Here is a 15,801-nt window from a genome sequence, read left to right on the forward strand (position 1 = left end):
CCAAATACACAGCAAAGTGTTTATCCTCTTGTCTCCAACAGAGGGTGCAAGTGCTGTGAATGGGACCTGCCACCACACTGGTCACATGCCGCCTTGTGTTTGGAGGCGGGGCAGGACTCTGGCTTTTTAAATACAGTGTAGGAATTATGGATTCGATTTCCAGCTCTCTTTCCAGGATGCGCCACCACTGCTTAATACATCCAAGCAAAAGCTTTGAAAACTAAGTCAAATTTTATCAGGATTAAAAAAAAAAAAAGGAGTGCTAACCACAAATTCACTGTACCTTACCGGATTCTCACTGCCTTGCCTTTTCTCATGTGGTCATTTGATTCCTTGCTTGTATTTTATACTTCAATTTGGACCAAAACTTGCTGCTGCTGCTTCCTGGTGCACAGTACCCAATCACATGTGTTGCAGTTTAACCTGACTCCAATGACCTAGCTGCAATCCGACCATGTGAACAGCAAACCTGTCTGTAGCATTGCATTTGAAATGTTTGCATGCACCAATTGACATAACGTACAAGGTGAAGAACTAGAGCAGAAGAGCAGTAATGTAGAAAAAAAGCCAAAACATTAGTTAGCACTTCTTTAAATACAGAGTCCTTGCTCTTGAGATTCCTAGTGAAGCACTGACAGATCAAAGTCCATCAGACCACTGCTACTGCTGCCTTATAACAGGGAAATACTACAGCTTGTTCAGGGATATAATTAAAATAACGAATTAATCTGTTTTGTAAAAAAAAAAAAAAAAAAAAAAAAAAAAAAAAACTAAAAAGCCAATCTTGGCCTAGATACCAGCAGCCCATTTGTTGTGTCCTAAAATCACTTCCACAAGTCACAGTGGAATGCCTTGCATTTCCATCACGGTCAACTGTGCAGACAGCTACAATTCAATGAACTTCAAGGCAGGGTCTCAGCAGTTTGTAAAACCACTGAAAACTACATACAAAAAATCAGTTATGCACCCATAGCACGATTCATCGCACTCACTGCGTGTACCGAAGAGACTTAAATATTTAAAGTAAAAAAAAAAATTACAAAAAAGCAGGTCAGCTTATTATATGGGTTTCCATATGTTTTAGTAAGAAGCATAGTGCCTCCCCACACACACACATTATATATATATATATATATATATATATATATATATATATATATATATATATATATATATATATATATATAAATAAATAAATGATATGATGTCTTCATATACAAGCCACAGCTGAAATAATCCCCGTTTTATAAAATGTTTCCATGCCTTGCTGAGCTGCAGCAGAATTTATAGATGTAATTAGAAAGTGGAGCATGCCTGTTTGGTGGAAAGAATGCTACCAGCAAAGAAGCCGGAAGAGTGTGGTTTCCTGCAGCTGACACTGCCTTTTGGGAATGTAAACAAACTAGAAACCCCCACAAGATCTGGTTTCTGTTGAACCATCACCCAGGAGCCACAATCTAGTATCAGAAAATTAAACATGATTGTGGAGAACACTATAGCTTTGAACGCAGTTTTGTTGAAATTAAAAATTGTTGGAATTAAACTCGGAGGAATTCCACAAGTTTAAACTTAATTGAACCAAAAACAATATCCCCCTCCCCCAACCCCTTTATTGTATTCTTCAATTAATAATGTTGTCAATTGGCATATATCTATTTAACATTGACCTTTTTTAATTAGATTAAATTGAATATGTTGCAAGACATATAATACTACTGTGGATCATATTTAAATTTAAAATATCTAGAGTAAGAAAGACAAATGTCTACACTTTTAAAACTTAAAGAGGCTGTCTCCGGAGTGCACTGAAAAATCCTATCTAGTTTTAATTTGAAAACAAAACAATAAAAAACAGAATAGCTGGCCTAGGAGACAGTGGACACTTGACAAGCATGCTGATGCTCTTTACTGCAAACAGAGCTTCAGCAAAAGCAAAATGCAGATTGATGCTGTGTATTGTTTCTGACTTTCTGTTCTCCACAAAGAGATCATTTGTCATACTGCGGAACTGTGCCAATTGCTGAATGATCTTAAAGGCTGCTGGCTCAGGGGCGCTGATGCCGAGCCAAAAGGATGACATCACATCTCCTGAAGCAAGATGTCTGATTCACTTGATTCGGTCTGGTTCTCATGCATGTAGGCCTAATGCCTGGCAACTGGACTGGAACACCAGCCTCTGCAGGGGATCTCTAAGCACAGATTGGGGCTCTGCTTGTTTGCCTTGCTGTCTCCTCCATACTTAGAGGAATTAAGGGTTAAAGAGTGCAGACCAACAAAAAAAAGCCATAATGCCCCCGAGTAGCTTATCTGGATGTCTTCGTGCCGAAAGGCTGTTAATGACAAAAGAGAAAACTGACTTGCAAGGAAGCCAGCCAAGAATGAACAATGTAATGCTGGATGGGACGAACAGTTGTATGTAACAGACACACAGATTTTCTATTTTTGTACAAAGAGATCCTGGAACCTTTCACATACTATTTGCGATCCCTAGCGAAAACAGAAACCCACCACTGTTAGGTCAACTATAATACAGTTATCACATCAGTTTTTTTTTTTTTTTTTTTTAATACTATCACTTAATTCATTGTATCGCTAAATACTGCATTGTTCTGCATTCTAATGTTACGGTTTCAATTTTTTTGTAGTAGTAGTAAAACAATGTTCTTAAACATGATCTTAATACTGCTGCCCCACATTTAAAAAAACTTGTCCTGACATGGTCTATTTATATTATCTGCGTAGTGGAAGCGTTCTGACACAGCGTGGCTTAACTGCACACGGCAGCATGTAGATCCACCGCTGTTCAAATCATTAAAGCAGGCTTCCAGCGCATGGTCAACCCTAACCCCCAGAGGATGGTCAACCCTAACCCCCAGCGCATGGTCAACCCTAACCCCCAGCGCATCGTCAACCCTAACCCCCAGCGCATCGTCAACCCTAACCCTAACCCAAACCCCCAGCACATCATACATCCTTACAGCTTACCTCCTCTCAGCAGCTCAGTGTGCAGGTACGCCAGGCCGCGGGTCACTGAGTGAGTCAGTCTGCAGGAGCTCACCCAGTCACTGGTCTGCAGACTCAGGTACCGACACAGAGAACCCTGAACACAAACACACCGTTTACAGTGGTTATGACTATCTGGGACAACGATCAAAGTTATCTCTGAAATTATGAACCTGTACATTTTTTTTTACGAAATTGACCTTTGAGGCAAATCAAGTTCACACAGGTGTATTTAAGGTTTGTTATCAGAGATATAAATAATAAAAGATTGGTTTGTTTTGTACCAGGGGAACAGAGCTCTACTGAAGACATGAAACCAACTTCAAACAAAAGTGTTATCCAGGATAAAAGGGGGAAACCTGCAGTGATTCAGTTAAATTGTAAGTCACTCTAAAGTCTGTATAACTTCCTTCCTGTTGCTAATCCAGAATTTTCAAACAAAGCCTGTTCTGTTTGTGGCAGTGGATATTTTCATCGATACACTACTGGGAAATTACTGTGTGGAGGTGGAGCTTATTTGACCTTTTGAGGCAGCTGGGTGGTATTGATAAAGCACTAGCATGGAGTCAATTTAACAGCATTGCCAAAAGCACTGGCACCCATTGCTTAAAACCTTTACTCTTTCATAAACACTACATAAACAGTGCTATAAGTGATTTCACATATTTGAACTTCTCTGTGCTAATAGCGAGTCAGGGAAACATCTTGGTAAAATATTAAATAAATTGAATGTTCCACTGGAAATATAATTTTTCCCAGTGTTTTGTAATGCAGTCAGGGTGGCTTGTTCATGGCTCCAGGGGGTTTGGTCTGCTTGTAAAAGAGTGCAGATAGACAGTGCTCACGTGAGGATAGTACTCCATGACCAGCAGGTACTCCATGCGGCCTTCAGCAGTGAGCCTCTCGTCCCCCACGATGAACCTGGCGATGTTGTCGTGCTCCATGAGTGGCAGCCGGTATATGTTCCTCTCGTTGATGAAGTTTTGCCTGTTGGTGTAGTTGAACACCTTCACGCCCACGGGCCGCTCGTCCAGGGACCCTTTATACACCGCACCGTACCGTCCGCGCCCGATCAGCTGGGAGCACGATAGAGCAAAATTCACAAAGGGGCACGGGAATCACAACATTAAGAAACTTAAAAGAAGCGCCAACCAGACATGGATCATTGGGCTACAAATTGTGTCTCTCTTCATTTGTATCCTATTAAAAGTCATTGAGCTCACCAGGACTGCAAGTACAACTGATTGTTTTTGGTACAGCCTCTGTCTCTTTAAAAGCCCACTGATCACAGCAATGGCTCTTTTAGCTTTACAGTCGAATGCAACAATCCCAATGTCCCTTGAAATCTGTCTATTTTTCTACAGCAGTTATATTAAAAGTATGTCACCACCTTCTCCTTTGGCCAGACATTGAGAGCTTGGCCCTGGCAGTTCTTACCTCAAGTAGTTTGAGGCTGTCCAGGTCGAGAGACGGCTCAGAGGAAGCTGCTTCCATCATGTTCATGTTGTGAAGGCCTGCTTTACGGTCTCCTGTGGGCAAAACAGAGGAAAAGTGATGGCAGGGAATTCAGGAATGAATGGCATGAAGTCCTTTGGTTGGTTTTATATTAATAGGTTCTGGAAGCACAGTTATAACAGCAGTTCACTGAAGTTTTTACATTCAGTTGTACATTCAGACTGTCTTGCCAACAGGCAACAGCTGCCCAACGAATGTGATGCTGTATTGAGCCAATGTGAAGGAATCCTGCTCTTACTGTACATCCCTGGTTAGGATATTTTTTTATGAATGGCAGGAGGATGTTCGGATTAATGTCATTTGAATCCTGAACTGAACACTTGCCTGGCTCATGGACACAGAGTATGACTTGGTGGAAAGGACTATGACAGGTCCTCACAAACAGTAAGGAAGTGTGGTAATAAACAATTGTTCTCTCACCTGTTAGCATCCTGTACCCAAAGAAAAGTGCGACGATCAGGACAGCCACGACCGAAACAGAGGCCAGTGCAATAACGATGGTCTCCTCACGACTGTTTGGATCTACAAATAAAGAACCGAATGCAATTAGATCATAGGTAAAGAAAAATAAATCCATGAATTCACATATAAATTATTTAGGAAATAAGGGTGATTCCGAAATGATTTGTTATTCAGCAGTGCCATTTAAAACACCTGGATTAGGGTATATGCAGATGGTATGCAAACTGAATAAGAAATTAATCAGTATTCTGCAATATATAAAAGCAGGTCAGTTTCAGTCTGCAGATCTGTCAGAAAACAATTGTCCTTGCGCCAAGTTATTTACCTATTTTACAGCACTTTTAAAATGAATTCAAACAAAAATAAACAAAAATCAGTTGAACAAATCATATCTTTGTGTTTGGAACGCTTTTTCCAATGCTTTTTACATTTAAAAAAATGATCAAGGTAATGAAGAGTGTAATGATGCTCCATGCCAGTTAATAGTGCTGCAGTGTGGTGTGATGGTACCGTTCACATCTGCGCATCATCCACTCTGTGTCTGCCTGCAAAGATGAAGCCATGTAAAGCTGAACCAAATAAAATTAGAACACAATCGAAACAATTACCACCCTAATTAGTGTAAGCATAAATTAGTATCAGATGCTGCACTCCTTCACACAGGCTGTGGTGCATTACAGAAATAAGAAAAGAATGTTGTTGCTGTTTTTTTATGATTTGGATGTCTTCAGTTATTCCAAATACATTCAAAATACAGGAGTATCCAGAATATTAAGGGCATGTAAACCCATGTTTATACTTATCTTTTACAGCTAGCAAGATTCATTCCTCAGTTCAAAAAATATTTGTTTTAAAAAATACAATAAAGGTAGGTTTTCTGCAAATGTTGCAATTGCAGGATCTTCCAGGAGTCTTGATGGACACTTTGATCAATGCAGCCAACACACACAGCTTATAGAGGTCTGGTGGATCACATGACACACACTGCAGAATAGGGCCAATTCTATTTTTACATCGTACATTCTATAATATTTTGGTCAGTCAGTATACTGTATTTTTATAATTAAGCCAGAATATATATTTCAAAGTGGCAATGCCGGAACAGACTTGAAGAAATCAGGCCTGAGATCTGGGAATACTCTGTTAAAATGTATTACAATCTCCTTTCTTTACGGAGCGAGACTCCAAATGAGTGAGAAAGAAAGAAAGAAAGAAAGAAAGAAAGAAAGAAAGAAAGAAAGAAAGAAAGAAAGAAACAAACAAACAACAGGCAGTGTTGTCCACTGGTTTAGTGAGTGGGTGATAGTTTTGCATCTTTGTTTCTTCTACGGGTAATCGCACTGTGCAGCTCTGTAGTTTGTTAGTTTCACCCCCTCAGGGCATCATTAAGTTAACAATGGATCATCAGATCTGATGCATGAACAGAGCAAGTCAGGCCAGTTAAAAAAGCACAAGGAGGGATGAAGCTTGGTGTAGGATTCAGCTGATTTCCAATGGTGTAGCAGCTTTTCTCCAAACAAGCAGAGCAAATACAGACAAAAAGCTAAGGCGAACCGTTTATATACACAAAAAAAAAACAAGTGTAAGTCAAGAACAAAGCCACCCCTGATGTGGTTTTTCTGGTCTTTCATTATCTTTCAAACACTTCCAGATTTACACCAGAAGCCCACTCTTGAGCACAGAAGATTACATCTATTTGAATTGAAAAAAAAAAAAAATACAAGTTGCTTATTTCTCCTTGTCTCAGGCTGCTGTGTTGTGCAGCCAAACCCAACTCTTAACTATTTAGAAAAAATAAATCAACTCTACAACAGGCAATCTGTATAAGAACTTGGTTAAACATCAAAGTGACATTCGTAATAAAGGCAGAGGTACTGAATATCACCACAGTGCTATACAGCACACAACTTACTCTTGCATGGGCTCCACCAACTTGAAGACTACATATCACCTAGAAGACTGCAGTAAGTGCTGGTTGAGAGAGTGAGCTTAACCAAACAGACAGAAGGGGTACTGTAATTCACCACTGGACCTCAAAGCTTAGGGTTTAAGAAAAAAAACAAAAAAAACACACAGAGCAAGCAAACCAGAAACAGACTCCTGATGGACCATGGGATGCCATTTCAGGGGGTACCACATCATTAAAGAAATTTTAAATAACATATTGGTTATTAAAAGCAGATTCTAATTTAGAACAGCTTTACACTGTAAGCCATCAAACACTGGCCAGCAGTCTTGATACTAACTTTTTAAATAACTGATTTGAATTATAAAGACTTGTACTGTGTACTGGCTGTGGCAGTATGCCATAACAGAGCTGTCTAACTTTCATGTATTTAAAATGTCTGGCACTCTTAAGCGCAAGCTCTCCAAAACTAAAACAAATGAAGTCAAATCCACAGCAGTGTGCCACTAAAAAGAAAATGCATGCTTAACACACTGAACAAAAAAATGACAAAACCTTGGATTCCTAGCTTTAATTTAACCTGTTCTTATTCACATTGGTATTGACTAGCATAAGCCCATTAAAACAGTAAGGGCCAGACAGTTAATAACCCAGAACAAGCCATTTTGTATCTCCAGCTGTAACGTAAGTCTGAGTCTCTCTGACTCACACAGTCATCCTTGTGGCGAGGGAAGCGGAGAAGCCAGGGAGAAGAAAGGGTGTGTCGGGACTGGCTTGCTGGCATACAGAAGGTACAAAGACTTTCCTGCTGAACAGTGTTGACACCACATGTAAAAAATGTGCTAACCAGCCTGGGAATAAAATTGTTTTGTTCAGTAAGATCAAGGATGAGAAGAGATAAAACAATAGTGGGAATTGAGAGATCTCCTTTTTTCTTAAAAAGTGGTTGACTGGTTTTGCCAAGATGGGCACAAAAGTTTTTTTTTTTTTTTTACTATGAATAAGCTATTTTTTTATATATTTTTCATTTTCTAAGAATTTCATTATGACTTGTGGAATGTTTATTTTGATGTATTTGAACATTTTTAAGGTTGAATTCTCTTCACTCTCGTTAGGCAATGTCTAGACGCCTCTTCTCAAACGAATGTATGCTCCTGAGAATTTATAGGCTCTCTTTTTTTCAGGAAGGCTCAGCTTCCTTTGTCAGAATTACACACATATCAGAAGGACCCTTATTGTCCATCATATTGCCACATGTTACTCGCACCATTGCTAAGGTTGCTGTAATAGGGGTGTGGGAATCTGCTGCAAGAGATTGAAAGAGAAAAAGGAATTGCCGATGATGACTGAACAGGATGGCTGCAGGGGTGACATCAGACCAGAAACACAGACTCAGGAAGTAGCGGGGCAAAAATGAGACGCTACGGCGCTCTGCGTTTATTAAATAACAATCAGACAAAAGAGTTAAACGTGACAAGACACAAAACAAACAAACAATAAAACACTAACAAGAATCGTGCTGGTTAATAAACCAGCTTGGCTCGCTGTTGTTAGTTCAGTATTTTAGACTCACGTCTCGCCTCTGATACTCTCCTCCCCATGCAGCCCAAGTTGAAGGTTTTTATAGTGCTGACCGAGGGATTAACTGGCTAGCAATTATCTTACTATCCCTTGGTCACATTCTGCATGAGTTAAATAAGGATGCGTGACGGTCAGCTAGTTAACAATCAGTAGCTGATCAGTCACGCATCCTCACAAGGTTTTTAAAATAAAACAGCAAATAATAATATTGGCTTTTGCCGTCAACATACATATAAATCATAATTTAAAATAAATAATAAACAAAGGGGCGGGACACTTGGAGCCTAGGATATATTTACAGGCACACAAAAGACCATGTGATGATACCAGCAACAGTAGAGTACAGAAGGGCATACAACAAAGGAACAAAAAGGCAAAGCCAAAACACTGGGAAAACACAACTGAAAATAAAAGAGCCATGAATATGGATATGAATAATCTCTCTTGCTAAAGAGATCTCGCTGACATGCTCCTGTACTTATGGGATTCAAAAACCCAGAAATTAGCCCCTGTCAGTACAGGAGAATTAATTCAAACACTGACCCTGTTCCCAGACGTTGAGGTCAGGTGTTTGACTTGGCTTAAGTTTGTTGTGAGCAAGTCTCACACAGAGCGTCTGGCTTGTTTCCAATTTACAAAAACAAATGAAAGAAAACACAATGCAGTGCACAGAAAAAAAGGTGCTGTATGCTATATACTTTTAATTACATTTAGCGAAAATATAAATTCGTAAAATGGTACTACTTATTACATCGTACGGCCACACATGGGCGTGCTTTGTATAAATAATAAACACCTGTTCTTTGGCAGTTAAGCTTACGGTACTTATGTCTCCAGTTACATACAGCATTTCAAATTGTTTTTACTATTATTTTTTTTTTTATAAAGTACTGATAAAGCCTAGTCCTGCTTTGCTACAGCATGTCATTGTATTCTCAAACAATGTCACCTCCTTAGGCCAAGTTTGTAGTCCAGTGGTTAAAGAAAAGGGCTTGTAACCAGGTTCAAATCCCAGCTTAGCCACTGACTCACTGTGTGACCCTGAGCAAGTCACTTAACCACCTTGTGCTCTGTCTTTCGGGTGAGACACTGTTGTAAGTGACTCTGCAGCCAGTGCATAGTTCACACACCACATAGTCTCTGTAAGTTACCTTGGATAAAGGCGCCTGCTAAATAAATACTAATTAGTGTCTGAAAAACCTGGGCTTCAAATCGTCAATCCAAGCAAATATTCCTCCCAATTCGCCCCCTATGTGAACTTTAATTTTTCCAAAAATTATTTCACCTACAAAAAAAATTGGGTATTCAGTCTATAAACTTCCAGGAAAGAGATATTCGACAACAAAACTGTAAGCCACAATATAACAACCAGCTTTAATACCACAAATAAAGTGCTAGAAATTAAGTAGTTTGTACAGTTTATTTATTTAAATCACAACATGTATGTTTTGTTGTTTTTTTATATTGCTTTAGTAGATGCTCCTGATTGCAATTACTCTGTATATGTGTTTCATGTTTTTGCTGTGCTTTTTATATCTTATGCTCTTATATTAAACATAACTTTCACTCGGCAGCATTCCTTGAAGTGTTGCAATCAGGCTGCCAACACAGCATGGCGTTCAGCAAATGAAATGGATGCTCTCTGTATACAGTAACTGTGCGGATTGGACTGACGTTGATCGAATTCCCAAAAAGTGATGACCGACAGAACAGCAAATAAACTGTGACAAGCTTGGAACAACTTGCAGTACACAGCAACAGTAAGTGTAGCAACAGTACTGGCAATGCTAAGTCAAGGGATGTTCATTTAAAAAAGTCAACTCTTTTGGCATATCAAATTAAATAACAGGTCTTGCAGCTTTCTATTATATTTTAATAATGACACCCCTGGCCTGGTATCAGAACAGTGCACCGTTATGATATAGGCTATATAGAGATGGTTTTAATAGGTTACCATGACAGTGCAGATGATGCCCTTTTGAGTTACTGAGGATGTTCCCCGGAAATGAGGCAGCGGTTGCAATTGTAATAGCATATTGTCACACATCTGCCCTAACTGCTTATCCGCCATGATCAGCTCTTCAGCAACGTTAGTTTATTATTGAAGATTAGTTCAGATATTGTAGATCCTACCAAAGTTTTCGTACACTGTGTTGTATGCGCTGCCATTGCTGGTAGTGTCATGTGAGCTGTTCAGTGTGTTGATATGTAAATAATTCCTGTTCGCCTGCAGGGGGCGTATCACAGGATGTAGCGGAGCTTGTTAAAAGAAGCTGAATCTCAAAACAATAATTGTGTGGATATAGTAATTCTTACAGCTGTGTGTAATGGTATTAAAACAGGATTCATTCATCAGACTTTTAACATATCCGCCTTTACTCTGGCCCCACCGCAGCCAGATATGCGACGGATTACTGCAATTGTATAGAAGGCAGCTCTGCACTGAAACTAGGAGTCAGGGACACACAAAGCACTTAAATGCTTTTGTTTAAAGTCTCATCACAGTTTTTGCACAAGTTTTCTACATACGCCATTTATATGAAAATGGCTCAACTTCATACCAAGAACGAATTGAAATGGGAATGCAGAGCTATGCAGAGTTTCAGACAGGAAACAAATAAATACCTCTGCAAATATGACCATGCTACTGGCAGGTAAATCTTTGCAACCATCTCCAAAAGTCAAGCAGAGAGGACTGCTGAGGACTTAACTCCCACCTTTTATGTTAAAATTCAGTCGGCTACCAATATTCCAGCCAGCCTGTGCTGAGTGTTTGAGTTTCCATCCTCCTCCCCAACCTCCATCCTTTTTGACCTCGCCGGGGGGGGTTCCTATACTGTACAAGCTTAGATATTTCAATCAAACGAGGTAGCACCAAATGTCTAAAAACGAAAGTTAGGCAGAGCGCCAGAATCAAGCAATTAAAACGCTGATAACAGAAAGCACTGTCCCAAACGCAGGGTTCAGTACGCTTGACAAGCTTTTATAGCATAAAGCAGAACTGTTTTGATTATTTTTCCTTTGCAAAGCACATTGAAATCTCTGAACAAAAACAGACAAGCTGGACAAAGCCTTGTGCTTGACAGATGAAAGCAGGACTGCTGTGAAGGTCTTTTCAATATTGAATCCAATGAAAAGCTGCAGCAGAAGAATATCAGTATTACATATTGCTGGTTCTCTGTATTTAAAATGTTTTTCAGAAGATATTTTCTCCTTTATGCCATTTCCTTTCAATCCTGTCTAATAGATTCTCATGTAGTTTTGCGAGCTGCTGTTACAGAAAGCACAAGGGGAAATACATTTTAGGTTGGCTTACCCCTCTAAATGCCACAGCAATCTTTCTTCTGCTATCTAAGTAGATCAACCAAGAAGAAATTGCCTGTTAAGTTAAAGGGAGATCAGAAAAAATTCCATACAAGTAATGCATTGCAAAGAATCACCAGCCAGAGTTCTGTTACAGAACACAGCAGCATACTAAATGAGCCTACAGAGTGGGACACAGAGACGATCAGCGAGGAATACACTACAGTTTACTATCTAATACAGCATCCAGTATGTTTCATTTCTGTTATAGAAACATACTTGGTCAGTACATACAGATATACTTTTTACACACGTTTACATACATTTGCTTATGTGTTGGCTGCTGTAGCATTCTAAAGTTCTGGCTCCTCAAGTCAACTGTGACCTGCATAAACCCTTAATGCATTCTAAATTACACTTTATTGTGTTGCCTGCAGAAATATCCCAAAAAAACAAAAAACCACAAAACTGTATTTGACAGCTCGCTAGTAAATCCTGAAGCAAGTATTATGAGGAGAGTGCTTAATTCTCTTGGAACCAAAACCAGGATGCATTAAAAGCTCCAGTCGCACCGTCTCCCAGCTGGGAGTGACTGGTGAACAGGGACAGAGAGGGTGGATCCAGACTGTGAAACACAACCTTTGAAGAAGGCGGCACTGAAAGTCAGACAGACAGAGACCACCTACATGACTTTACAGCTTGCCTGGTGATAGCTATTCTTTAAAAAATAGTTTACGAGGGAGAATAGAGAAGACCTCAGAAGCCTTATATGATGTCACATACAGCACGGACTGACTCTTCGACGTCTCAAACACCCCTTCAGTATTCTGTGTTGTTTTGCTTCAGTAGCGAGGCCAGGAATGCATTTTGCGGAGGGGAAATGTGTTACATATAGCATGCTGGGCAGAAAAACATATAACAATTGTAAACGCAAGCCAGGGCTGTTTTGTCATCCGAGAATGGAAATCTGTATCAATTAGCATGCAAAAGATGATTAATCATGGTGGAGGGGATTTTTCTGTGACGCTGTTTCATTGTACCTACATCCTTGCCTTACTCTATTCGAGATAAAAATAAAACACCACAACTGACAATCATTTTTTGTACCGCCTTCATTCCCCACAGGGCACGTAAACTTGAGAAAGTTCTGTTCCTCCCTATTTCTTTCTTTCTTTCTTTTTTTTTTTTAGGGGAGAGGATGTTGATCACTGCAGCATTCACTTTATGAATTAAGAAATGCATCCATAGACATGAGGACTATTTAGGGTTAATTAAGTCAGTGAAACTCCCAGAAGTGAATATGCTTTCATTTTGATAAATTGATGTTACTTTGAAGAGCTCACTTAGTGCTGACATATGGGCCTTGGCAGATAGACATATGCCTCCAAGTCTGTGGCTGCAGTAGCAATAATTCTCCCAGCAGGTGTCACTATTGTCCAGAGGCAAAAATACAGTGGGAAAACTGTTGAACTAGGTAGCAGAAATATGGCACTTTGTTTAGGTGTCATTATGTTCCTTCTTATAAAGCAACAAAGATATGACACTGGTACCATCATTTTTTTAGCAAGATTATTTCTACAGTAGGTTTAACAAGTTCTGAAACTTGCATGAATACATTTTGAATTGTATCTGCCATTTTGTCACAATGGAATTTAAAGAATATGACAATTACTGTACTTTATCATCCTCTGCCTGGGTAATCATAAAGACTCTGAGAATGCTCCCAAACTATTTGCAATAGGTGTCATCTTGTGCGCAGAAAACCATAATCAGAAAAAAAAGATTTTCTTCATTTTTATTGGTTTGGCTAGTACGGTGCTCATAAAAACAGCAGAGACCAGGAAACAACTCAAACCACTTTTTGTCTCTATTAAGATGAATCCATCGTCTCCCTTTGGAATACCAGTTCTGTTTCCATCCTCTGGCACTGTATCACTGCATGCGTTGCTGCTGATCGCCTCTTTATGCCATCAGGGCCAGTGGCACTGGAGCAATTTTTAAAGTCGGGGTGCTGAAAGCCATTGAACAGAACTGCAACCCCTGTATGATAGAAGGCATGCAAAACCAAGGGGGTGCTACCGCGGAACTAGAACCATGCGCACTGTGATGGCTTTTCTGTGTGCTACACACTCTGCCCTCCGTGTTGCGCCTCAGACTAATACATTTACATGGCAACATCTGTGAGACAGCAGTTTTACGTAGCAACTGCACGGGGAAGGCTATGAGAGGGGTATCTCTGCAGCCTGGATCCTCCAGCTGTGCAGCTCCAGCCATGCAGTCATGTGTGCGCAGACTGTACAAGGATGTTGGCCCTAGCTTTGGGTGGGGACTATTAAGGGGTTTCTTCAGTGGATGTGGAACACCTTGGCCTCTACCCAGACGGCTGTGCATGTGTAACTCTTTCCAATCAGAGTTCAATAAAGTTTGTTTGTGCTTTAGTCCCCCCCCCCACACACACACACACACACACACTTTGAATTCAGTTGTTTTATTTCCTTGTTAGTCTGCTAAATGTCTGTAATAATAATGTTTTTAAACAATCTATTAAATAATGATAATGGTTTAATAAAAAATGAAATATATATTTATGCAGTCAAGGACATGAACACGTCATAAACCAGTGAAACTGGCGGTGTATGGGATTTGTAGTTTTTAATGCGTGATTAGGACACCACTAAACTACATTCCCAGAGTACATTGCGATTGAGCTGTGAGAGTATAGATCCGACGAGTTTATTTTATTTTATTCTTTCAGCTGAAAATAAATAAATAAAAATAACATTTATTTTTTATAGTCAACCTTTCGGGAATTTCTAGTCGCACACTTGCGTCTAAATTAAAGTATAATTTTAGTCTCATATGCAGAAACTGTCAGGGTATTTTCATCAATGCTACTGAGCGACAAAGAAGGCTCTCCCCATCAGCTGTAACAAAAACTGTTGCATGCTTACATGCTAGTGCTTGTTCTGATTTATCCCCGAGATCCACCAAAAATCTTTCCACGTATTCACCACCACTGCTCCTTTTTTTACGTCATGCAAGGCAACCATTCCCTATGGATATCTGGTCTTTTTACTCCAAATTAAATCAATCCTATTTGATACATTCCTGTGGTTCAGTACGGTGCTGTTTGAACTGATAAGAAACTGTCAACTGCAGGGCATTCCTGGGACTTCGTGCAGAGATTGTGTCTGAGCTTCGATTCAAAACCAACATCTCCTGGATTCCAGTTCACAACTCTCTCTAATTTAGATCCCTTAACAACCCTGACACAAAACAATGGTGGTGTATTGGTGTATAGCCAATAAACACCGGAAAAACTCTGGAAATAGTTACATAATTCAAGTTGACCAACCCGTTCCCATTAAAAAAAAAAAACCTACAAAAAACCTAAACAAAAAAAATAAATAAAATAATAAAACTACCTTGCCCAGTGTAGTTGGGCAATGTCCCTGCTTCCTGACTTGTATCTATCATTGATTCATTCTGAATACTTTAAACCCGCCCAACTACTGAGTAGCAGCAAATTCATACATTTCTATTGGAGACTCTGCTTGCAAGATTTAGAATAAGATTACAATTAGAAGGCTTGTTTGCGTTATTTAAAACTATATTACAGTTAGATGGAATAAAACAAAATTGCAAATTGTGGCGAAATTTAAGGAAATGCCTAGACTAGATACACAAAAACCCCAGAATAATGTGCCTGTGACCACAGGGATTTCGTTGTGGAAGACAGCAAAGGAAAGAAGGTACAACATAACTGTGCAAGTACTGTCTACTTACTATACATATTGTGACAGAAAATAAATGGTCTCAAAATAAGCACCGAAAAAATGAATTTCATAAAAACAGAAGCCCTATCTATAGTTTATATCAACAAGAACTGGAACAATACAGAGTTTCAGTCGTAGAACTTTAGCTACTATTGGTTTCTGCTCTTACACATCAAGGGCCCTGTGATCAGCATATTGCTACCTGATGTAATTACACACTTTACACCAGTAATTATAATGTAAGCGCATGAGCCA

The 15,801-nt window shown here is 39.5% G+C and overlaps 1 protein-coding gene across 1 annotated transcript in view; it reads right to left on the reverse strand.

Moving 5' to 3' along the window:
• The window catches only part of LOC121322799 (bone morphogenetic protein receptor type-2-like), an 88,764-nt gene that overhangs the window by 7,032 nt on the left and 65,931 nt on the right, over positions 1-15,801 (reverse strand). Inside the window, exons 4-7 of the mRNA XM_041263102.1 lie at positions 4,939-5,040; positions 4,441-4,532; positions 3,849-4,079; positions 2,986-3,100 (exon numbers count right to left, since the gene is read on the reverse strand). Coding sequence (XP_041119036.1) covers positions 2,986-3,100; positions 3,849-4,079; positions 4,441-4,532; positions 4,939-5,040 — 540 coding nt within the window. The remainder of the gene's footprint in view (positions 1-2,985; positions 3,101-3,848; positions 4,080-4,440; positions 4,533-4,938; positions 5,041-15,801) is intronic.

This window comes from Polyodon spathula, chromosome 11, assembly GCF_017654505.1.
Source record: "Polyodon spathula isolate WHYD16114869_AA chromosome 11, ASM1765450v1, whole genome shotgun sequence".
In the NCBI taxonomy this organism is placed as follows: domain Eukaryota; kingdom Metazoa; phylum Chordata; class Actinopteri; order Acipenseriformes; family Polyodontidae; genus Polyodon; species Polyodon spathula.